Consider the following 25,218-nt stretch of genomic DNA (forward strand, 5'->3'; position numbering starts at 1 on the left):
TTTCTTATAGGTCTTTGTTTCTGATCCTTCCCAGGCACTTTATCTCTCTTTGACAAAGAAAGGAGCAGAAAAAGGGAGGGAGGCTATTGTTATCCCAGGAAGCATCTCACCACAGGAGAAATAGAAGAAGCCCCAGTCCAGATGTTAGGAAGGAGAAGGCAACTTTCCTATTCATTTTCAAAAGGCAAAACCCAGACCAAGTCCATACTCAATCCCACAAGTGCACAGAGAACTCTTATGAAGAAAAATGAAGACTATTATGGGACATGAATTGAGCATCTCAGAAGAAATAACTTCTACTCCTGACCACTTAATCTGACAGATTACATATTTATTTGGGTAGAATCTTTTCTCACTACCAGAATGTTAGCTTCATAAAATCAGGGGCTTGTTTTTGTGTGTTACTTTTGTTTTGTTTGCTGTTATAATCTCAGCACCCAGAACCATACCTAGTAGATGCTCAAAAACATTTGTTGAGTAAATGAATGAATATCACTATTGCTTATCAGTGCCTCCAGTCATCTCATCTGTACTTTGATGTCCAGAAAAACATGTCTTAAAAATTACATGACTTAAGATAGTTTGGGATAAGCTTTCCTTGTCTCTCCATATGAACTTTAGATATATTTTCTAGAAATAAATATGCCAGATACCTACTCCAGAATTTCCTTCTGTATGTGGGATATGAGCTCTTCCAAGGTATAACACAAAATAACAGTCCAGGGAATCCCTTTTGCTTTTATGAACTGACTTTTCATGATTATAGGTAAGGGACATATGGAAGTTTTAATTTGGGGATAAAAGCCAGTCATTGGAAGCTTCTAAAAGTATTTTGGGGATAGAATGGATGCCTAAGTAACAGATTGGGAAATGATAAAGAGAACCAGAATAGGGCCAAAAGAGGGAATATATTATACACACTAACACACACATATACACTAAGAAGCCAAAAATCAAGTACTTAGTGGAAATGTTTTATTGCTAAGCAGTGAAGACTTTCAAACATAGGTCTGGGCTCTGGGGATGAGGTTCAGGGAAGAGAATAAAGAGAAAGCAGAGTAGGAAATTAAAGTCACCAATTGGCAACATCTGGGCTTGTCACTCAGGTGGACTCTGGGTTGGTTATGGTATCCTCTTCAGCATTATGAAATTGATCTTCTTCTGTATGTGACATGCCTGAGTCGTCATTACATGGCCCAGTACGGTCTTCACCATGTCGGTAGGCTGATAGTGAAGAAAAAGGGAACAATGGGCTAGTTTTCGTTCTTTCCTCCAACAATCATTTATTGAGTCTCTACTGTATGCAGCCCCAGGAATAGGTGCTGGGGTTCCATGGAGATATGCGTTCAATGGAGTTTAAGGCCTAGCGGTCAAATGAAGATTAACCAGATAAGCATATGAACATTTTTTAAAGTACAAGCTAAGATAGAGGAAAAACGATTAGATGAGAATACACACTAAAGAATACTAGCAAGTGGGGAACACAGAGCTAGTGCAGGTCAGATAAGGCTCCCTGGAAGAAACCACATTTGAACTGAGATCATAAACATAAACAGTAGTTTGCTCAATGAAGGTGGTTGGTGAGAGATAAAAACAAAAACAAACAAACAAACAAAAAAACAGTCCCCCCAAAAAGAGAACATGTGCAGATTTGTTGTGAGAATACACAGGGGAGAGACTCAGTTATTGAAACATGGTAGCCACTGAGGGGTTAAGGCTTATCCCAGACACCATGTGAAACAATTCATCTTTAGATCTAAGACAGTAACATCATGCTGTCCTGGTCATTATTTTTTAGATCATCAACTTCACTACTCATTTTTTCTCTTATGTCTATTTTTGCCTCAATTCTTGAATTCAAGGCACCTTACTGTTTTGCATGTGTGTCTTCTTAGTGAAGACCCATAAAGATAAACCATAATCAAGATCCATAAAGATAAAAGAAAATGAAAATGCCAGCCTATTGGAGATGGGAATGCTTATTGAAAAACAGTGAGAGGTGGGAGAAAGTCCTCATAGTAAAATGGGATCAGATTTTAGAAAGCCTTGGAAACCAGCATAGGAAATCTGGACCTGAAATTATCGGCAAGTATATTTTTGTCTCGAAAGCAGTGAAAGAAACATGATTAAAAGGTCGTTTTTTAAATTCATCTCAGTTTGGTACGGGATATTTATTCATTTGAAGAAGTGTATGTAGCTCCATAGTGAGGCAGGCACTGCATTACCTGCTAGGGTGCTTTCAAAGAGCTAAGCATTGTTTCTTCATGTGTGGGCTGCATATTAAATGCTCCAGAGTACCCTGGAATGTTTGTTAAAACGAAGATTCTGGGGCCCTATTCTAAATCTACTGAACCAAATCTCTGCCACGGAGTGGGAACTCACATTTTAACAAGCGCCCCAGGTAATTTGTGCTCCATAAAGACAAAGAACGAGTGGGCTGAACGGAAGCAAAAGACACTGAAGTCAGAGCATCCAGCAAGGCTGCTAGTGCAGTAATCCAGTTGATTACAACACAAAGACTACAATGGTTACCATGGGGATTCAGAAGCAGGGGGAAACCTGAGAACTACTTCAAAGGAGACAGAACATCATAAGGAGGTGAAAGACTGGACTTAGGAAATGGAAGAGAGAAAAGAGTCCAAGCACTGTCATCCCGGACTTCTGAGACGCTGCCAGGGACCAGAGCACTCATTAGGCCCATAGGTATCAGGGATATTGTTGGCAGCGAGAAGAGAACAAAACCAAGGCCTCTGCATGAAGGTGAAGGTGCTTAAAAATATAAGTAAAGGAAAAAGAAAAGATAACTAACAAGGAAAAAAATAACCTGTTCTACACAACTGAGGGAGCTGTCAATTAGAATAAAGTTATTGGGCAAGAAGCCAGCAGAGACGCTCCTCTCACCTTAAGGTGCTTAACAAAATGAAGTGGGAACAGGGAAGGCAGACAAATGGCCCAGGATGGAAGCTCAAGCAGAGAGTCAGAACAAAAATAGAGGGGAGAGGAGTTGGAAGTTATAACCAAGAAAATTTTGGATCCTGGGAGAAAAGAGAAAGAAGAGAGATCGTAAAGTTAGGGACTTTCAAAATAAGAAAATTGTCATTTGCTGGCAGTTTTGAATAGGAAAGAAAACAGAAGGTAGGTGTGGCATGTAAGCATCACTTACATGGTTCTAATCATCTTTTAAGCTTTATAATATTGCCAACTGTTAGACATAGAGACCTAGATAGATAAAGAGGTGAAAAGGAAGTTAGTTGCCTTTGCAACCTTCTTTTTTCCCCAATATGAAATGTAAAATAGTCTATGCCTTGACTATATGCTTTCAACAGTTTACTGGGATATTTGAGTACCCCTCTATCTTTTACATAAATGCAGCATTGAATGCGAGATGCTTATTCTGCCATTCCTTTTAAATCTAATATTTATAAGCACATTTAATTTCTGTACATAAGGAGTACTCACACCAAACAATAGTGGCATGCTAAATTAAAGAAATCAAACCTTGAAACTTATATGTTAATGGGTTATTTATTTTCAAAATCTTAAGTTAACAACAATTGGCAATAAAGCCCCTTAAAATTCCTTTTGTTCAGGACCCATTGTGTTGATCTTGAAGCTCCATTTGTTCTTCTAAAATGATTGAAGCCAAGATCTCCACCTAGTGGATCTGAAGGATTTTACAGAAATCCTTAAGTGTGTGTGTGGGTTTTTTTTTTTTTTTTCCTCTTAGAGAATTAACAGGTTTTAAAGACTTCTACTTAAGACCTACCATAATTGTCAACAGAGCAGTCACCAATAGCTGAAATATACCAATATGCATATCAGCTCGACTACAGTTAACAAGCAAAGCTCAGTTTTTATTTTCATACCACAATTAGGAAAGCAGATCAGGCGCAAATATGAATATATAATCATCTCTGTAGAAAGCAATATTGTAATACCGCTAATTGAGATGTGTATAGTAATTTCCATAAAATAAACATCAAGTGTAAATCTGCTCAAGTACTTTTTTCATCTTTAATCTTTCATTTGCTTAAAGCTTTTCTTTTTTTAAATTCTCTTTCATTTCTAGGACTAGGCTATACTTTTCCTTCCCATTTTCCCATTTCTTAGAGGAGAAAACTCAATTAATTGTGTCAAACACATCCTGTGGCTCCATCTTTGATTTTTGCATTCTATTCAAGCATTCTATTCAAGCATGTACTGTTATTTCACTGATAACAGAGTTACTGAGGATTTTTTTTTTCCCTCCAAAATAATGCATTTGAAATGCATGCAAAGGCTGGGGATGTTTGCGTGTCCTTTTGAAGAAAGCTAAGGTAGAACATGATTATTATTTGAGTTATTTTGTTCACTTTGTTCTGCCTCTAAAGGTGATGTATGGGCATATTCTGCAGATGGTGGATCAGGGTATGTTTTAGAGCAGAGTTTTCAGCTTCATTTATTCTTCTAGGAATTAGAGGCACCTCATTTTCTGCCTCAAAACTAAATGTCTTTTAACTGTGGTAAGAGGGGACGTGCTTCATGTATCTCCACTGTCACCGCGCCTTCTCTGGGTGCACTGTTATCTTTATCTGGATGAATTTTCTGAGCCCGTCTCAAACCGTGCATGTTACTATTTATTTGAAGATCTATTTCACTAGGAGGTAGTCTATTTTTGGTTTCATGGGAACTCATGATACTCAAATCCTCAGCTGTAATTGTCATCTCAACAGAACTTGAACCATGTAATACAAGAGTTTGACTTTTTCCATTTTCCCAAATTTGCTACTTTTCTTTTGTGGTGCTTTTTAAGGTATTCTGTCTGGTCTGAATTAACAAACTAGAATTTGACTTGCTTTTATCATGCATTTCTCCCTCCTCTTTCCCTACTATTTTTATCTCTGGCGCTTCGGTTCCATCATCTCTGGGCAATGCATGTGTGCGGTCAGTGTCTTTTTTGCTACTATTGGGTAGATGCCAAATGCCTTGAGTTCTAAGAGATGGGCCAACATCTTTGGGAAGTTCTAGTCTATTTTGGTACCAAACTGAATTTGTCTTCATAAATGTTATGTTGTCCTTGGATTGTGTTTGGGGAATGAGAGCGGAATCATATGTTTCTGTTTTAGGCAGTATTTTTTCTATATCAGTTCCCTCATCCATAACACAACTCTCCATCATCTGATGTGATATTTGGGGTTTTGTCAGTAACGTTTGTTCTTCGTTTCCAAGTTGTTCATTACTTGATTGTTGCACCGCATGTTGTAACATTTGATTTTGATCGACAGTCTGTTCCGTGTAGGTGTCAGTCTTGTGGACACCGACAAGTTGTGTTTGATGCCCTGAGGACAAAGAAACCGGGTTTAGCTCCCTGGTCATAGATGTGTCCTGCTCTGTGTGCTCTGCTGCCCCTGGCTTGGCAGCCCCCCTGGGATGGCCAGATGCTGAAAGATCACTTCCTGTATTTCCCGGAGAAGCTGGTAAATAACTAGAAGCTACCAATGTGAGGTGAGTGGCACCCTCCATGTGCTCAGTTGAGAATGGAGAGTGTGCGTGCCTATGGTCAGCTGCCTGGGGTGTGAGCCCAGGCCCTATGACAGGGTTTCCATCAGAAATGAGACCAGGAGGCTGACAGTCGCCTTCCACGGAGCTCTGGGGGACCACAGATGAGCTGTCAGCATTGAGAAGAGGAGCCTCTTTGGTGTGTTCATTGTAACAGGGGGTCTGATTCGGGGCCTGTTGGAGAGGCAGCCTCTTTGAAGTGACTGCAACATAATCGTTACTCTCTGGCTGGTGGGGGGAATCTGCAGAGGACAGGTGGTTTATTTTGGCTCCTTTCTCAGAAGCTTTGGATAGTTTATTAGCAGGTAGCAGTACTTGTTTGCATTTCTTTGGAAGTTCCGGCAAGGACTTTTCTGGATGGACTCTGACTTTTCTAAAAGGGTGTAAATTTAATTTGATCCTTAAGTTTTGCTTTTTAATTTTCCCTCTGGGGTCAGATGGATCGCGCCTCTTTTTTTTCGGAATCTGTCCATCAGTAAACCATCTTCCTCCTTCCGTTCTCTCTCGGGGACTGCTAGATTTTTTGAGATTCAAGTTGGTCAGGTGGTTACTTTGAATTTTCTGCTGTTTCGAATGGGTTGATGCTTCGGTTGATATCACCAACCTATTTTTTTCAACTAAACCAGGATCATGGGAGCTAACATGCTTAGGGGAATATGTTTTCTTGATGTTTGTCGATAACCCTGTTAACTTCATGTTATCTTCACTCATGAGGAATTTTTCTATGGCTCTATAAATTTGGATTTGCTCTTTCTCAGACTTTGAATGTTCTCGATGATTTGGCTTCCTTTCTTTTGCATAATCATTAAATTGGTCATAGGGCACATATTTACAAATAAGAGCATTGTTTGGCTGAAAATACTTAGGCCTGCTCCGTTTTAACAGTTCACAAGGATCGTCGTATTTTGACCTATGTTTGTGTAAAATCTTTTGTACATGGTGTCCCTCAGGCTCACAAGGCTTGGATGATGAGCTTGTAATAAAATGTCGCTGCCTGTGAGGTTTTAAGCCATTGTTTCCTTTTTCTATTGGAGGCTGCCATGACTCATTTGTTAAACGCTTTTCAAGACTTTCTCTTGCCAAGGCTGAAGCGGATGTTGCATATCTTCTACTAAATATGTCACTGCTGATATCTGCGGAACAATAAATGCAGGAATTTAACACTGAGCAGAGTTTTATGACCCAACCAAACAGATGCTTAGAAACCTTATCTAAGGTGTAAAAATTATTCCTCTGATTATGGCAATTCTTGAATAGGTTCTAATTTTAACCAAACCCACAAAGGACATATGGCAATTTGGTGCGTTTGCAATGGCATTCTCTATGGTCACATTTTAATCAGTTGGGATGCTGACTTAAAAGCTATGGAATTAGAAATAAAAATGTTCAGAGTTGTACATATTTGAATTAGTTAAGTTAGTTTTAAACACGAATAATACTTACATCTCAAATCCTTTTCTAATAGCTGTAGTATTTTTTTTCTGCATTCATTTCTCAGTTGGAACGAAACATTAGAAAGAATGTAATACAATATTGAGTAATGTTGAAGTTTTAAGTTTTAACAACAAAAGAAAAATACTTGTGATGCTCTTGGATCAACCAAAAACTGCTTAATATCCCAACACTTAATGCAGTATTCACTAACTATCTGCCACGTGAATGATAATGTTAGAATATGGCCTGATCTGTGTTACAAAAATCTCTGTCTGGTACTTTTACATGGTGCAGGTTAATGACACATGTTAAATAACATTAATGACAAAAACATTACTAAGAGCCAGGCACTGTGCTAAAGATTGGACATTCATTATCTCATTTAATAATCAAGGGAATCTTAATCCATTGGACAAATCCTATTAACCTATCACTTCTACAAATGAAGAGAAAAGAAAAGCTTGGAGAGGTTGGATGTTTTCTGCCAGTCACATGTCATCTTAATGATATGGGCACCACTGGACCCAGGTCTGTCCGACACTAAACCCTATCCTCTTAACCACAGTGCATATGAAGTTTAAAACTGCATCTTATCAGTATACTTTTTCAATTTTGTGAAATTGTTGGTTTTATACAGAGGAAGAAAGAAGTATTTCTGTTCACTGATAGAAAGGAGGAGGTGAACTACTCCTCAGACTAGCATCTAATATTATCGAAGGTCTGCCTTCAGCTTCCCAGGTGACCTTGGAGAAGCCACTTACTGCCTGGATATCAGAAGATGAGACTAGATGGGAACTTTATGTGGATATAACTTTATGTGGCGTAAAATTTATGTGGGTATAAAATTATTCCAGAGAAAGAGTTTGAGGCTTTATCACATTCTAACAAGAGTTCTGTGACTCAGAGATAAATATGAAGAACTCTGACTAGATCCTCTCTGACGTCTCCTGTACCCCTGAAACATTATAATTCTCTGCTTCCAGCTTGGAAGGCACCATCGGAGTGATGTTGCCTCTTCCTGGTGTCTGCTCTGGGGCGGGGATGGCCTTGGTTGTTTTCTCCTCACATACCTGTCCTCTCCAGCTTTCGTACAAGGCCTGGCATGTAACAAGATTTCAAATCTTTCTTAAAAGTAATCATATTGGTCTGGCCAACCAGTGTTCTCTGTGTGAAACAGGGGACGGGGTGTTAAATGATTAAGGGGCCATATTCCCTTTGAGGTATGATTTTCCCACAGAGAAGTTAAGGCCTTGGGCAAAGCTAAAATGAAACATATGGCTAAGGTATGATTCTATCAAAAGGCTAAGGGCTTATTTTCTTTATAAAATAAACCAATCTGATCTGATTTTTATGGCAGATGTTTCTTTCCTCAGCCATTCCTCTTTTGAGTCAAATCATCGGTCCCCAGAAACTAGTAAAAACTAGAATCTGGGAATGCAATGGAATAAATTCACACCCTGCCTTATGCTGCACGTGAAATAACATCAAGTTTTATTTCTTTTCACATTGTTCCCAAATACATCCTTAGGCCCAGGTCCCCATGGCAGGAATTTCTTGGTGCACCGAGTACCTTGTCATTCAGATTCTGAGAGAAAGCTCTGCTTGTTGTAAACCAATTCAGATAAATGACAGGAGCCTCTTTACAGAGCAGCTGTCAAAGTTTTCACTGCTGAGCCTGAAAGCATCGCCTTACTATTCAGGAAGAAAAAGGAAGACATTTAATTCATTGCTTCCACCTAAATATTGACATCGCCCATGTACAGTGGGGAGATGTCATGGACAGATTCGCTTGGCTCCCAACATGGGACAATGAATTAAGTCCTGACTTTCCCTGGACCGGGAAGTTATCATCGCTGACAGCTCAGCAAGCAAAGTATGTGTCTTGACATCATTCCTGAAATGAATCACTAGCATGAGAAGGCCCATTCTTCTAACATGTCATGCTCTGGGAAGGTTGCTTACTGCAGAATTGGCATTAGAGCTCGAAGGATGTTGGAATGGAAGCCAGTATTCAGCCTCCCATAAATCTTAACAGCACTATTGCTATTTAAAAGGGTTCTTTAATTTTTTTTTTTAACATTGTTAGGTGTTGGATCACGAAGTTCTCTTTACAACAGGCACAGGAAGGACTCCCAGCTGCTGTGAGGGTGGGGAGTTTTCTCACCTCAAACGCACATGCACACACACATGCATGCACAAACGCATACACATGCATGCATGCAACACACATACATGCACAAACACATACATGCACACACACATGCACAGACACACAGGTTTTTTAGAAAAGGAATAGACCTGTGCTACGTTGATTTTTATTCTCCTGTGGAGGAAATTCAAAGAGGCTACTGCTTCAGAGGAATTTAAATGGAGTCGGATTTTCTCAAACCAGACAACTCACCTATTGTTCTTGTTACGTGCTGTGGGAGCGTCTGAGCTTGGACTTCCCCAGGCTCGAGGTCCCTTAGATTTTCAGCTCTCTCTGGACAATGTCTTGTAAGTAAGCCTGCTTCATTAACAACTGCCGTGTTCCCAGGAGGCACTGAGCATCCTGACTGCAGCAATCTGCCACCGAGGCCAAGGAAAGTGCTGCCGGCCTCCTGATCCTTCCCTTTCAGGTTTCTAAATGGTTCATCAAGGGCTGTGGACTCAGAGGTCAGTGATGCTTGATGGCTGCTTCCCTGTAAAGGTGGCATTTCCCTTCTGGACCCCACAATGGACATGACCTTTATCTCCTTTTCCTGAGTTAAGTGGCAGTTACAGTATCCCTTAGCGTGGTAATTTCTTGCCTCATGAGCACACAGGGATTCACCACAGGTTCTGCAACAAAGCTTTTCTGATGTGTGTTCATTTGCTCTGCCTTGTTGGAGTTTCCAGTTAAATACAACTAAGCCTAGGCAAGTGAGACCAACAGCCCCTGCGACAAATAGAGAGACCATTAAAAGATAACATCATAGGAAGAAACATAGAAGTCACCAAATGTGAAATCCACAGATATCAAGGTTGATGGCCTAAAGGGCATCTGAGTGGATGGGAGATCTATCACCATGTGGAAACATGTCAGTTCAGACAAAGGTGATATTATCGATATTTTCTGTTTTCTCATTTGGATCTTTACTTTGTGTCTATTTAAAATGATTAAAAAAAAAACCACCAAAAAACCCCCCACAATACTATCTGGAATGCCTTTGGTAGAAAAAAAAGGCTTTTTAAAAAATATATATTTGTATTGATTTCAGAGAGGAAGGGAGAGGGAGAGAGAGATAGAAACATCAATGATGAGAGAGGATCATTGATCGGCTGCCTTCTGCACAGCCCACACTGGGGATCGAGCCTTAAACCCAGGCATGTGCCCTGACCAGGAATTGAACCATGACCTCCTGGTTCATAGGTCGATGTTCAACCACTGAGCCATGCTGGCTGGGCAAAAAAATAAAAAGGCTTTTTACATGGACTAAAATTCACTTGATTTAAATAATTCCTGCATTAGACTTCTTTTCCTGCCTGTGGAAACCAGTTTAATTCCAAATTTCCTATTTCTCAATCCCATAGCCAATCTCTAAAGTAGTCCATATTAAGGATATACCCTGAAATGATCATATACCATGATCTCCTCCTCAAAAAGAAAATTTATTCTACATGGTATTGTGTATTTTGAGCATCCCTAAAGATTCACCCCTAGCTCAGAATACCTTGATTGGCTTCCAACTACAAAAGGCCAAACTCCTTGACATTCAAGACTTGGTGCAACAGGCTATGGCCTCCCTTCCTAACCTTGTGTCTCATTATTTTTCACATTCAAACACTATTTCTCAAACTCTTCAATTTATTAGTCTTAAAATGTGCTTCTAAGCCTTTGTGTGTGCTCTTGATGATGCTTGTGATACCTTCTCCTACCTCTGTTTATTTGAATTTTAGTTACCCTTTAAAATCTAAATCAGCCGAAACCGGTTTGGCTCAGTGGATAGAGCGTCGGCTTGCGGACTGAAAGGTCCCAGGTTCGATTCCGGTCAAGGGCATGTACCTGGGTTGCAGGCACATCCCCAGTAGGAGATGTGCAGGAGGCAGCTGATCGATATTTCTCTCTCATCGATGTTTCTAACTTTCTATCTCTCTCCCTTCCTCTCTGTAAAAAATCAATAAAAAAAATATTTAAAATCTAAATCAATACCTCCAAATGTATTGATATGTTTTCTATTTTATAATCTTGCAAAAATCCCTCCCTTCTATGAACTTCCACAACAAAATGATTAACATCTAAGTTAGAAAGCCTGGAACTGTCATTTCTTATCCTATGTAGGTATAGCTTCTCCTCTGAATAAAATTTTAAAGTTGATGTTTCTCATACTCAAGTGTGGAGTCTAACCTGTTTCTTCCTTGCTGTTTCCGATCTGAGCAAATGGCATCATCAACCACCTACATGCTCAAACCAAAGCCTATGAGTTATACCTCAGGTCCCTCTATATCACAGTGATTTCCTTTAATCTTAGCATCTAAGACAGTAAAAATTATTCTGCTCACTTTTTTCCTGTCCACTGTCTGTCTTTCCTTGATAGAATTAAGGACTATGAGAAAATGAACATTTTATTTTATTCAATATTGTATCTCCAGTGTTCATAACTCTGGCACAGTTGAGGTACTCCGGAAATGTTTATTGAATATTCTTAAATAAACAGAGGAATTCTGTTTATGAATTCTGATAATGAAAAGTGCTGAGTGGTCTAATCTTACAAATCCCCAAAATGGTGATCAGGAGGACGTGGTGTCAGTATTGATTGATTTAGGAGCAACATATCTAAAGCTAGCTCTGACTATAACTTGCTGTGTGACCTTGGGAAAGTCAATTTCCCCAGAGGATTCGGTTTTCTGTAAATGACATTTCCAGATGAATGGATGATAGAGATGTGAATGAGATGATAGCACTCTAGGCTCATTGCATCATGCCTGGTTCTCTCCATGGCAGATAACTTTAATGGAAACATGTTGATATTTTTTTAACGTGAAAGAAAAAGGAAGGTTTCAGACATGGTTGTTTCCTTTTTTCTCTGTTAAAGATAAAGATTAGCCAAAAAGAATGGCAATTTCTGGTAAAATCCTCCAAACTTTGTGTAGTTTACTAGATCTTGAGGTCTTATATGTACATTTTAATTTGTTTGACAATACAGTCTCAGAGAGTGCTAGAACATATTGAAATAATTTAATTTCTATTAAAGATACAACATTTTTGGAAAGTAGCAGCAAAAGTTAGATCAGAATATTTTTATTGCCAGTTCCTGGAGTTTGATTTATTCCAAAGGAGGACTTCAGTTTTCAGATGTTAAAAATGTATAAAAATAATATAATTTCCGATACACTGTCTCTCTCACATGGAGTAAGAAAACTCAGGATTCAAAGCTTTGTTCTGACACTTCCCTTGGGCAAGTTTTCTAACCTCTCTGAGCCTTATTTTCCTCCTCTGCCAAATGGGGATAATTAATACCACCCAGAGATTAAATGAATAATATACGTGGCATGTTTCAGTGTTTTCATATAGTAAAGTTCAATGAATAGTCTCTGTGGTTTATGCTTATGATTGCTGCTGCTGTTATTTAAGTTTCGTATTATCCTATATGTCCTACAACAGTCAGCTGTTAGGTAAAACAAATTCCAAAAAAACAAATCATAAAGAGAATATGACTGATGCAGGTATGAAACCAAACAACAAAAGAAAATAACTACCTAAATTGTCTTAAATATGTATATCAGACATTGAAATGGAATAGCCATAATCTGATTATAGGGTAAAGTTTCCCCTCTAATTGTGTCTGATTGGCGAAGGAAGCACTGTTGATGTTAGTGCTGCATCATTGGACAGGTATGGTTATTTTCTGTTTGTGCAGAGAGCAAGAGCAGCCAATGAAGCTTGCAGGAGGACTGAACATGATATTAAGAAGATGGTTGAGTTTTCATTGCCATGGGCATTGTTGCTATTTTTAAAAAGTGTTCTGACAATCTTTCTGAGTTGGAAAAATGAAACAAAATGAAAAGTTAATGATAAGTTCTCACTAAAGTATTAAAACTACCCTACAGCTTCATGAAAGCTTTCTCTGTTTACCCATCAGGAGACAGAAGTGTCCAGATGTCAGAGTTTGGTGCCAAATAACCACCTATTGCTTTTAAATTAACTGATCTTATTATTTATATTTTTATTAATTATGATGATTTATCTATAACTGAGGAAGAAAATTGAATCAGAGGCCAAATTAGCGTTCTAAGTCTTTTTTGCCACAATCTAGAGGTATAGATAAGTGACCACACTTTTACTTCAGAAGGACTAGAATCTTAATGGAATAAACTGATACCAAAAGTCAGAGTTTTGTAAAATAAGAGTGTCTTTTCAATACAGTATCTTTAACAATTACTCAATGGAAATTATGTTATTATAATTTCACACTATAACACAACATGCATGTACTTATATTTATAATTTATCCGAACTTATTCATGCATATTAAGCTGCCTATCGTTTTGACAAATCTTTGGAATCCTTAGAATTTGTATCTTTCTCTACACTAATGCAGAGTTGTTAACTTTTAGCAAAATCCTCTCTGAAAATAGATACTTAAAAGATATTTAAAATTGCCCTTGTTATAATATTTCCAACATGATGTCTTACAAAACATAATTCAGTGAAATCCTCTGTGACAAAAAGGGTTTATGGTCAATAAGTTTGAGCAATGTTCTGCATTATATCTTCCTGTTAGATTCCTGATACTCGTTAGCAGAGGAAAGGCCATGGGAAATGCTGCAGAAAAGAAGCCCATTGCTCTTTGCTTAATCCAGTGTTGCCCAAGCCTATTTAAACCCCACAACATATGTGCTTATATGTGCATCTGTGTGTTTTTTTATTGCAATATCTATTATCTTCTAGCACTAGTATTTTAAGAAGCACATTTAAGGAAAAACTATCCACTGCCCTATCGTTTCTCTTTTATAGTAAATTATTTCTTAGCACACGTAATTACTGACATGGCTGCATAGTTTTTAAAACAATTTATCTTTCTTAGAGGATTTAAATTGACTTCTGAGTGAGTTTGATTGCTGCTAGTGGTACTTCCTTTGTCTAGACCTGGTGCTGGTCTCCATTTCTCTGATTGTAAGTATAACTTAGAAGTTAAAAACCTGATGTTCAATTAATTTGCTGGAAATCTTCTATGGAATGATTATTTAAAGTTCATATTCAAAATACATCATACCAGTCCTGGATGATGCAGGTCCCTGGTATTCCAGATTTGCAGAGCCCGCCTCCCCTCCTCCCAACACACACACACACACACACACACACACACACACGTCTCCTCACCATGGTTACCAAAGGTGCAGAGGGTTTTACCATGCACTGCAAGCATAGGGGGAAAACACACAGTGAGGTAGATAACTCCAGAAATTTCACGCAGGTTTGGTCTTCCGCTAATGACACCAAGAATCACTGTATATCCTTCATTCAGTGAGATGTAATGACAGCTGATGCATGATTTAAGTTTTTTTTTTTTAATTAGCATAAAAATTTAAAGTGTTGAATATTTTCCTCTCCATCAGTCTGGGAAGGTATGGGCCAAGTTTTAGAAAGAGACAAACAAATCTAGTATTTCAAAGCCACAAACAGGAGAAATCCAAGGTACCGAGAGGTCAAATGACTTGCCCAAAGCCACACAGCACGTAAGAGCAGAGCCAGGAGTCAAACCTGGGCCGTCCAACTGCAGAGCTCATGTGCTTCGTCACTGTGCTGTATGACCACTGGAGAGCAGGGTACAATGACTGTCATAATAGCATCTCCTCGTGCACTAGGTAAAGCCCACTGAATCTTACCACAACACAGAAGGGCACACATATGTGAGTGCCTTGAAGAAAGAAACTATGTCTCATAATTTTATTAATTCCTCTTTCCCAGCATCTTAATGAATACACCAGTCCCCTTTGGCATATGGACAACTAACAAACTATAGATACTATTCCCTCATTACAAACAGAATACTGAAGTCTACATAGCAAGGTAACTTACTCAGGATCACAGTGCTAGTTATACCAGGTCTAGAGCTCTTGAATTCTGGTGCAAGGTTGTTTCCTTTATGTTAGACAGCTTTTCTGCAACAGGACATTCTTGTAACCCGTGCCAGATCAGCTAACATCCTCCTACATCTGTGGATACACTCTCCCTTCCACAAGCCCCGCTTTTCCTGATTGCCTGGGCGAGGCATCACTTAGTGCATGTTAAGAATATGGACAAGGGGAGGGAGGAGAGCAAGGTATACTTCCTGGCCTACCTGCAAAGACAAGGACAGTCAGCAGGGCCACATCCTGCCCCGGGAGGAGGGGACTCCTGTCCTTTAGAACCAGAGTGAGGTTGGAAGCCCTGGTATCACAGTTGGTGTCCGACAGCCTCAGCACACTCTTTGCACCGGCCACAGCTGCAGCGGGAGATGGCTGGCAACTGAGGTCCTTGGCATTCCTGAGCTTGCGAGCAGAAGACTTCATGTAGCTTCTTAAAAACCGGGCCAGGGGGTAGAGATCACAAGTGCAGCTCCACTGGTTCTTATCCAAGCTCAGAAGGATTAAGTGCTTCAGTGGAGTAAACACATCCGGCATTTGGGCCAACCGGTTTCGGGAAAGGTCCACTTCCTGCAGCCGGGGCAGGGGCCGGAAGGCATCGCTCCCAATGTAGGAAATGAAATTGTTAGATAAATCCAGATGCCTGAGACTGCGCAGATTTGTGCCTCCAAAAGCACCGTCTGTCAGATTAGTGAGCTGATTCCCGTCCAGCTGGAGCCGGGTCAGGTCCCGGGTGTTTCGGAACCAGGCCCCTCGCAGGGTGCGGAGGGCGTTGTTGCTCAGCGCCAGCACCTGCAGGCTGCGGAGCCTGCTGAAGGCGTGATCGGGCAGCGAAGCGCTGGATATCTGGTTGTGCTCCAGCAACAGCGTCCGCAGCTTGGAGAGGCCTTGCAGGGCGTCCTCCTGGACCGCCTGGATGCCGTTCCTGCTCAAGGAGAGCAGGGCCAGGTTGAACAAGAGGGACAGATTGGCGCTCTCTATAGAGGAGAGGGACCCATCCGTGCTGATCAAAACTCTGGTGGTCACAGGGGCTGCTGTGGGGGAAGAAAAGCACAGGCTAGAGAGGCAAGATCCACCCAGGCGGGCGGGGAGGACAGTGGAGAGCGAGGATAATCAACACCCTGTGTGCAATCTTATCACCTGGGTCAGCACAACACACAACATGGAAACGATGCTCTGCTTTCTCAGTTGAAGGGGAAGCTGGGCTCCTTATCAGAATGATGGATTTTTATATTCTTTGTTACGGTGACATGTTTATTTGAGAAGCATAAACCCATCTGTCGCTCTACACGTCAAAGTGAATTCATTGTTTGGGATTATCATCGTGGATGGGTTTTTGAAGGTGGCTTTTCAGGCTTCCTCCCTGTGAGCACTGCTCCAGCCCGCTGGCCCAGTACTGGTTCACCCATGTCTGAGCTTGCTGGCCAGTTTTCCCCTGGTAATGTATATTTATGCTGTGAAGTCAGTCTGTTTTCTCTCAAACACAAAGGTATGCTTTGGGGGTTTGGGGGTGGGGAGTGAGAAGGAGCCCGGGTGTCTGCTTTTTTAGCTCCAGGCTAAACGTTGGCAACTTGGTAAAGGATCTATATTCTCTCCAGACAAACCCGAGGATCTGTCAGTGGGGTTCTCATTATAGTCTGGGCCATCTTGGCCTCCTGTCTAATATCTGTTCCCTCCAATAAAGTCCGTCATGTGATGACAGGTGGTACTCAGGGCTTCCAACTGTTAAATCCCTTCACCATAATCACCTCTGAGCCATCACTGCTCTGTCATTAGAAATCAAAGCGTTTTAACTCAATAAAGATATATTATAATCAGGAGTTATTGTAACACATCTTTATCATGCTAAAATTGTTTTGACTGCAAATGACAGTGTCATAAGGATGGAAGGGTCCATTGTCCCTGGGAGGTCTACAGGTGATATTAGAACAATCAACCATGAGGGAAGCAAGTCACAATTCCCTGATGAAACTCAGACTGTGTTCCTGAAACAAAGAGATTAAAAAATGTAAAAGACAAAGGATTTTCACGGTGCCTTCTTTGTAAGAATGTCTCCCATCTTTGCAGCAGAAACAACCTTAAGTTATGGGTTTTTTAAAGCATGTATTACTGATTATTTGAATTCTAATTAATTCTGGCCAGTTTGGCATTTGTTTCATCATTGTTTTTGATATGGTTTGAAGGAGTTTAGTTTCTATGGCTCCTCAGTCCTCTAGGGATCTGTGCACTCTGAGGGAACAGACTATTGCTTCTGTCAATTAATTCTTGACTAGCTGGATGCTCCACGCACAAGTTATCCATTTACTTCTCTGTTTACGAAATTTAACTTCACAGTTTTGGCATTCTGTAAATGAGAAGGATGATACAGAGGTGCAACAATGTAAATGAGCACTATTTGTTTCTTATAGACATCAGCTATCTCTGGTAATATATATGTATATATATATATATATATATGTAGTAAAGTCAGGAAATCCAATTGAGAGGGTGGGAGTTTAGTGTTTAAATGTATTCAGTGCTGATTTGAAACAGTGTCCAACCAACTAGCCTTGAAACTGTCTCTCTCTCCTGTCAGGAATGGCAATAACAGCTATCTCTTAATTCCCATTTTAGAAATGAAAGAAATCATTTTCTCCCACTCAATCTTAACTCAGATTTATTCCTGAAAATTTTTCATTGGTGGAATTTACAACTTGTTTATCTCTTCTTGGATATCAGGATGTAAATCACATTCGCCTCAAATTTGTTAATAAGGTGTCTTATTAGATTGTTGACTTAAGCAAGCAATATGTAATGAATACAGGCAGCATATCTTGTTAGCATTTCTACAGCTCATTTACCACCAATAAAAAAAGACCAGACTTTCAAAATTATATGCACTTTGATAATAATCTATTTTGCTGGTACATCACTTAATCTTACTAATGCTGAACAATTGCACTTCAGGTTTCTGAGTCATTGATATTTCTTCCAGCTAGTGGTGGAGTTCAAATCTGTACAGAGTGTGGACAAAAATATAATTAAAGTGATCTATTTTTTTTTTCTTTTAGAAAGAAAAGTGTAGCTATATGAAATGGTGGTATTCTCTTGTAATAGCCAAATATCTCAATTACCTCTGGAAGCCTTTAGTTTGGTTGAAACCACCGGGAATAGGAAAATAAAATAATGTTATCAGTCTTTAGTCACTGTGAATGGCTTCTCTTTAAAAGTTTACCTCTTTAGGCTGAGCCCAGAAAGCAGTTAGTACATTGAAAAGCATGGCAATGAATTTGCCAGGTACACGGAACACTGCTTTGTAGTCATTGGTGTTATTACCTACTATATAGGTTAGCTGGTGACAGAGGGTTACGTCTTTGGTGCACACCGAACATGATGCAGGGCAAGCCGCCACCAACCGCAGCATGGTGGCAAAGAGTATGAGCCATCCACCTGAAAGCAAAGAATAAGGCACATCATAATGTTGGCATGTATTATCCATCATTTCAATATATTTAGCTTATGAAGCATTTTTTTTTTAATTTTTTGAAGCATCTATTTTGTTTTTTTCCTTTCAAAGAGCATCTTGGGTTCTCACAAGATGTCAAATAAGTGGCTAGAATCCCTAATGTATATAGAATTTAAACCAAACTATTAAAGCATTTGACCATAAGTTCAGTCAGCTCACCTCCAGGACACACTCATTAGTACTTGACCAGCCGACTTCCTCAGGCCCAGCACACCATCGTTCAGGGACTTGGCATTTGCCATTCTCTCCACATGGATTGACCAGTGTCTTCACCTTCACCATGTCCACCATATTCAGAGCCCCCAAGCTAATTCTGTCTACTCTCTTTCTTGCTTTATTTATTCCATAGAGCTTATCACCAGTGACTTAACACATATTTTTTATTTATTTGTTTATTGTTTATATCCCCTCATAGAATGCCTACCCCATAAACACAGGGATTTATTGTATTCCACTGCTCTATCTCTAGTGCCTTGATCAGTTCCTGTTCTACAGAAGTTTTCCAATAAATACTTATTGAATGAATGATAAAAATGAATGATTTTGTGTTTTATTTATATTTTATTTCAAACTATCTTATCATATGGGTAGAGGATTTTTATTACACTTTGCTTCAAGTTTTTTTAATCAATCAGTGACAATGTTTTAGGTGAATGGCCTTTTTTGAAACATCAAATTACAATGGTGTTAATATTTCATTAGAGGATTAAAAGGGCATCAAAATAATGGTGAGATTTAACATTTACTAAACACTTAGAGCACTTCATTTATCTGTTACAATATTTTGTGATGTAGGCATATATTACTTCCAACTGACTTTCTTCTAGAATCTACCTGTGTTTGTTCACTCTACTGCCTTCAGGTAGCTATCTTTTGTATTTTGTCCAGAGTTTATACTTGTATGGGGCAAGTTTGATTCAATATACAGTGGGGCCTTGACTTACAAGTTTAATTTGTTCCATGACGGAACTCGTAACTCAAATTACTCGTATGTCAAATCAAAAAGTGAACGAGTGAGACACGTGATGCTGGGCTGATGTTGTGGTGTGCACCATGACATTCGCTGCGCCAACTACCGGTGGGGTATCTGAAACTGGCTGGTAACCCAAATTTTAGCTCACAACTCAAAGCAAAAAATCGGCCGAGAGATGGCTCGTATCTCGAAAAACTCGTTAGTCGGAACACTCGTAAGTCAGGGCCCCACTGTATGTACTACTTGTCCATTCAGATTCTGCATACATTTGAAGCAGAGTGAGTATGGTTTGCTAGTAGATTAGAGGCAAGAGTATAGCAGAGAGAATTCAGAGATTATCCTATGGTTTGGGGCCTCTGAAAGTGAAAGGATGGAATTGCCATTTGCTGAAGTAGGGAAGACTATGAATACAAGAAATTGCATGTATAAGTTTAGAGTTGAAGAGAGAATACTGGACTAGATGTAAAGATTTGGGAGTTGTTTTATAAAGCCATGAGACTGAATTAAATCTTCAACTAACTCTAAATAGAGGGAGGAAAAATGACCTCCAGACTGAGTCCTGGTATAAGCCAAAATTTAAAGATAGAGGGAAGTGAAACCAAAAGAGAAGACTGAGAAATGGCAAGTGAGAGAGGAGAAGCATGATAAGAAAGTAATGATCTCAGATTCAAATGAAGATATTTCAGGGACAAATTAATGATTATTTGTATTTACTGCTGTTTCAAGTAAGATGGGCATTGAGACCTAACCATTACATTTAGTGATAAGGAGGTAGGTCTTTGTGTCTTTGACAAGAGCCATTTCAGCAGAGTATAATAGAAGAAAGCTTGATTGGGGTAGAGGGCAAATCGAAGGAGGCGAATAGGAAACTGTAAATTTAGGCAAGACTTTAGAGCAAGTTTGATAAACAGAAAAGTGGAGTAATAGCTTGAGGAAGAAGTGGAGTCAAGAGTTTTATCATATTATTGTTTATTTGTTTTTAACTGGGGCAAAGTTATAGTATGACTCTGTGTTGATGGGATTAAATAATAGAAAGGGAACATCAATGATGCAAAAAAAAAATAAAAGGGAGAATTATTGTTAGAGCAATGTCCTTTAGTAGAGATAAGAACTAGTACACAGTGAAGGAATTGGATAGAAGTAGGCAAAGTGCATCTATCAAAATAGAAGTGAAAGTAGATTATGTGGGTTTAGACATAGGTGGTAGTCAATGTAGGAGTGGGAACTAGAGGTTTGAGGAAAGAGGGGAAGGTACAAAATAGCCATGTGGAGTGTGAGAAAGTAAGCTAGAAATCTGTAGAAGGCTCTCTAGGCTGTACTGAGGGCCCAGTTGTAGTTAGAGGGTCAAGATTTTGAAGTAAGACCAAATAAGATGTATTTAATTAACATGGAGAATTTTCCAGTAGTGTACAAAATAAATGATAAGGCAAGGGAGTTGAGGCTGTGTGGAAGAGACTGATTATGATTGTCAATGAAATCTAAGCAGAGTAAGGGAGAAAATGAGGTGAGTGAGTGACAGTGACAAGAGAGCAAAATGAACAACAACAACAACAACAAAAAACAGGAAATATAGATTAAGACAATAGATAGCTAGATGAAACACTATTAGCAGAAACATGGTTTTTAAGTTTGAATAGCATATACGTGGGGGGAGTTGTTGTACTCTTCTTTCTTACTTTAGGGTATATTTGAAAATGGCCATAATAAAAAGTTGGGGTTTTTTTTAACTGATAAGATGGTTTGTGTGGTCAAAGATTTTTGGCACCGTGATTCCAGAAGAAGTGAATTAGAAAGAAAGGACTTGCAGCCTAAAGAGTGATCTGAGGGAGCTTGAGAGGACAGAGTACAAGGAGGGCTATCCATCATTGTTAGTAACAGGGCCTAGGGGTATTACCAAGGGAGCTAAGGGACTAAGGGAAGGTGGAGGATCAGATCATTGCAAAAGAAGAGACCAAGGGACCCAGAGGTCAGGCCATTGTAATAATCATCTACGTGGATAATGAAACACTAAGAGCATGATAGTGAGCAGGGGCATTAAAACCTTCAAAGAATGAGGGAGCATGACTCAACAGAATAACTGAAAAAGCTGGTAGTTTTTAGAGGAGAAAGCATTTGAAAGTGAGGAAGACAAAGACCCACATTCGCCCCATCGCAGCCCCCACCAACTAGAGGTACAAGGAATATGCAAGAGAAAACAGATTCCACTTGGGAGGGCCGTGGAGAAGCAGTATCCTCGGGGGAGAGTTAGATATTAAGGGAGAAATTGTTCTACTAAAAATCTAAATTAGTTGGTTATTGCACCTGAATGTTAAATTGGGCTATCTACCTCCCGGCAGTGAAAGTTTCATAAAAGGAGAAATGATAGGTTATGTAGTCCTTAGGATCGGACAAAGAAGGTATATAATTTCTTCAGAAGAGACCAACATTTTCAAAAATTCCAAGAATTTTTTTCATAGATTCTTAATCACTTTTCTAATCCTAGCAACTAGAACAAAACATGAAATGTAATCAGATTATGATAAATGTTTGTTTAACCAAACTCATCAGACATGGAGGTTCATAGTGGACAATGTCTTTAATGGCACTTTTTGAAGGTACAAAGTTCATCTTAAACCCATAAAATAGGACATGGTCATGAGTTTTCTATTGATCTTAGCTTTGAATCTGAGATGGTATTTTCAAAAGTGAAGCTAATTATAAAATTAGCTTTAGCAATTCTTTTCCTATAGAGACTTGGACAGTACAAGGCACAGAAATAGTTAATAGTTTTTAGCATTCACTTTATTCTTTCCTTTTGAAGAGGAAAACCTGCCATTTAAAAACATGCAAAGCTAATTAAAGCTTTTCCACTATTTTATTATCTGAATGTAGTTGCAAATTCTGACTTAAAACTCTTATCAGGAGACTCAACATCCCTCCCTGAACAGCAAAGGAACATTCAATTAACACTTCAATACAAGTGTATTTTAAATAAAAATATACATTTTTGTTTATCTCATTCTTTACAAATGCAAATACCCTATTTTAAAATCCAAGCAGTGTTGCCTTTCTTTTATTCTTTGGGGAGACAAGTCCTTTCTTTATTTTACAGGGAAGACCTGAATTTTCTGAAGTTGTTACCAAGTTAGAAGAGTGCCTCTGCAACATTGAGGTAAGAAATTTAGCTTCTGAAATGTGTTCATTAAAAAAGTCCTGACTGTCCAAGGATGTTGGGGAATGTAGGTAAATGGTGTTCATGGAAAGAGAGTGTGAGGGTCCATAACTTCGTTCTATTTCACCTTGTGAATTAGGCTCCCAGGGTGGAGCAGAACTGACTGCATCTAGGGAGACAAAGGCAAATCCAGGGTCAATTGGGGGCCCTTTCAATAACAATCAGGCAGGCAAATGGCATCCCCAGGTTAAAAATATTGATATGTAGAAATTTGAAAATAATAACAAATATGTTAGAACGTAACTATTTAAACTAATTTTTTATATACATGTTCCTACATATAGTGACACTTAAGCTAAAATATTAAGCCATTGTTCATTTATGTTCAATGAGAAAAGGAAAAATTATCACTATAATTAGTGCATACATTAATTGGGAGGCATTGCTTTTATGCTACACATATATTGCACAAAGTGAAATATGTTGGTAATCAGGTTAATGGAATTTTCTTCCCTTAATATCAAGGAGCTGCTTGCTTTAATTTTCTCTATAATTGCCTCAATTTTCTATACACCTGGTAAGGAGATAGCATTTGAAAATAGGCAAGGAAGTAAAACATGAGCACTAATTCAAAAATAATATATTCCCAAATGCAAATGAGAGTCATAGAATAGGAGAATGAGCATCACACATACAGGCCTGCATATATACGCACAAATGGAGAGAAGGGGCATGAAGTGGGGGGAAACGGCATCAACCTGAGATTGCACAACTAAATTTCAAAGTGGAACTAGTCAAAGAATATTTTCTTCCCCTCCACCCCCCAAAAAATCTCAACATAGTCACTGGAATCTAGTCTAGTGGAAAAGGCTTTCTAGTCTACAATTGCTGCCTGCTGTGATCTGCAGTGATGACTCTGGCTCATGACTCTTAACTGGTTCCTTTAAAGAGGTAGCCTTTTACGTGGTAGAAGGAAACTTCAGTCTTTGGGCATAAAACGTCCTTTCCCTTCTCCTCTGTCCTGAAACATACAATGTGGGGAGAAGTCATATATTTCGTGGGGCTGCAGATGCCCCACCAACGAAAGCATCAGCCAGAGGCCTTGGGTGTGGAGAGATGCCTTGATTTCCAAGTACTCTCTCTCTTTGAACCTTTATGTCTGAAATATGATTGCTTCAAGCCTGGGAATATATCCAAGTAGATCATAGGGTAGATTCCAGAAACAGGAACAATACTAAGATCTGCTAAATTAGCTTGTCTTGTTATACTGACCAAGCCTCTTAGCACAAATCTCCTCTAGTGGAGAAGATGAATAATTATGGACAATATGCAAGAGAATTTGCTGGACTGGGTTACACTAATTAATGGACCATAATCAGCTTTAAGGGGCTTGACTTAGGGAAGTTTCATAGGGCTCTATCCTTTCTGCTTTTCAACATTTTAGTCAGTGGTTTAGACCAGTGGTCGGCAAACTCATTAGTCAACAGAGCCAAATATCAACAGTACAACGACTGAAATTTCTTTTGAGAGCCAAATTTTTTAAACTTAAACTAGGTACATTGTTATTAACTTAATTAGGGTACTCCTAAGGCTCAGGAAGAGCCACACTCAAGGGGCCAAAGAGCTGCATGTGGCTCGCGAGCCGCAGTTTGCTGACCACGGGTAGACCAAGGGCAAGAAGGCACTGCTCGTCAGATCTTCATTTAAAATAAAGTTAAGAGAGACTTCTCTGTTCTGAGATGGCCAAAGGAAATAATACCCAGTTATGTCCTTTTAAAAGAATAATTAAAACTGGGACAAAAACTTTAGAAAAGAGAGATCAAAGTGGTGAACAGATTGAAAATCATGTATTTGAGAACCAATTAAAGGAAGCTGGGATGCTTGTCCCAGAGAAGAAAAAATTAGGATGAGCCCAACAGCTGTCTTTAAATATCTGAAGAACTATCATATGGCTAAGGGATTGGCCTTGTTTTCTTTGGGCCAACATATGCATATGAAGTACAAAAGTAGATTTGGTTTATTTTGAGAAAGAGCTTTCTAATGGTTAGAGCTCTCCTGAGATAAATAAAGAAATCTGGAGGCAGTGAGTTCCTCATCACTGGAGGTCCCCGTCAGCCTACCAAGCTGACTTAAAAATGATACACAGAAGGAATTTGATCATTGAAGAGTTTGAAAGTTTGTTTCAACACCAACATGACATGACTCTCAGAGCTTTACTTAGAAATGTCATGGCTACTATGAAGAGCCTAGAATTTACATATGTTATTTTTTTAAACCAAAGTCTACCGTCTACATGTCTTATGAAATTATAATGTCAATAGCACTAATGTTCTGAGCTGGGTTAGGTAGAATGAAAAAACAGCAAGGCAGAAAGGTTGTAAAAAACTCAAGAAAACTACTCTTCTATTTTTCCTCTTATCTTTCTCATTTTCTTTCCTCATACTTTTCTGTTTTCTAGTTATGCTTAACTATTTGTAACTATTTTTAAAAAGTCTTTCACAACTCTATTTAGTCCTCATACTTACCAGA

The 25,218-nt window shown here is 39.1% G+C and overlaps 2 protein-coding genes across 3 annotated transcripts in view; one reads left to right on the forward strand and one right to left on the reverse strand.

Annotated features, from left to right (window-relative positions):
* Nucleotides 1-25,218, forward strand: part of LOC118676383 (serine/threonine-protein kinase TNNI3K) — a 313,120-nt gene that overhangs the window by 239,303 nt on the left and 48,599 nt on the right. For both annotated transcript variants that reach the window (XM_036350223.1, XM_036350224.1), the window contains one exon: nt 22,630-22,689. In XM_036350223.1, coding sequence (XP_036206116.1) covers nt 22,630-22,689 — 60 coding nt within the window. The remainder of the gene's footprint in view (nt 1-22,629; nt 22,690-25,218) is intronic.
* LRRC53 (leucine rich repeat containing 53) lies at nt 1,103-18,463 on the reverse strand. The gene is given in 7 exon segments (XM_036352595.1): nt 1,103-1,224; nt 4,353-4,403; nt 4,406-4,484; nt 4,486-6,671; nt 9,374-9,889; nt 15,276-16,094; nt 18,376-18,463. Coding segments are annotated over 7 exon segments (3,861 nt in total).

Source organism: Myotis myotis, unplaced genomic scaffold (assembly GCF_014108235.1).
Source record: "Myotis myotis isolate mMyoMyo1 unplaced genomic scaffold, mMyoMyo1.p scaffold_m19_p_2, whole genome shotgun sequence".
NCBI classification, from domain to species: Eukaryota; Metazoa; Chordata; class Mammalia; order Chiroptera; family Vespertilionidae; genus Myotis; species Myotis myotis.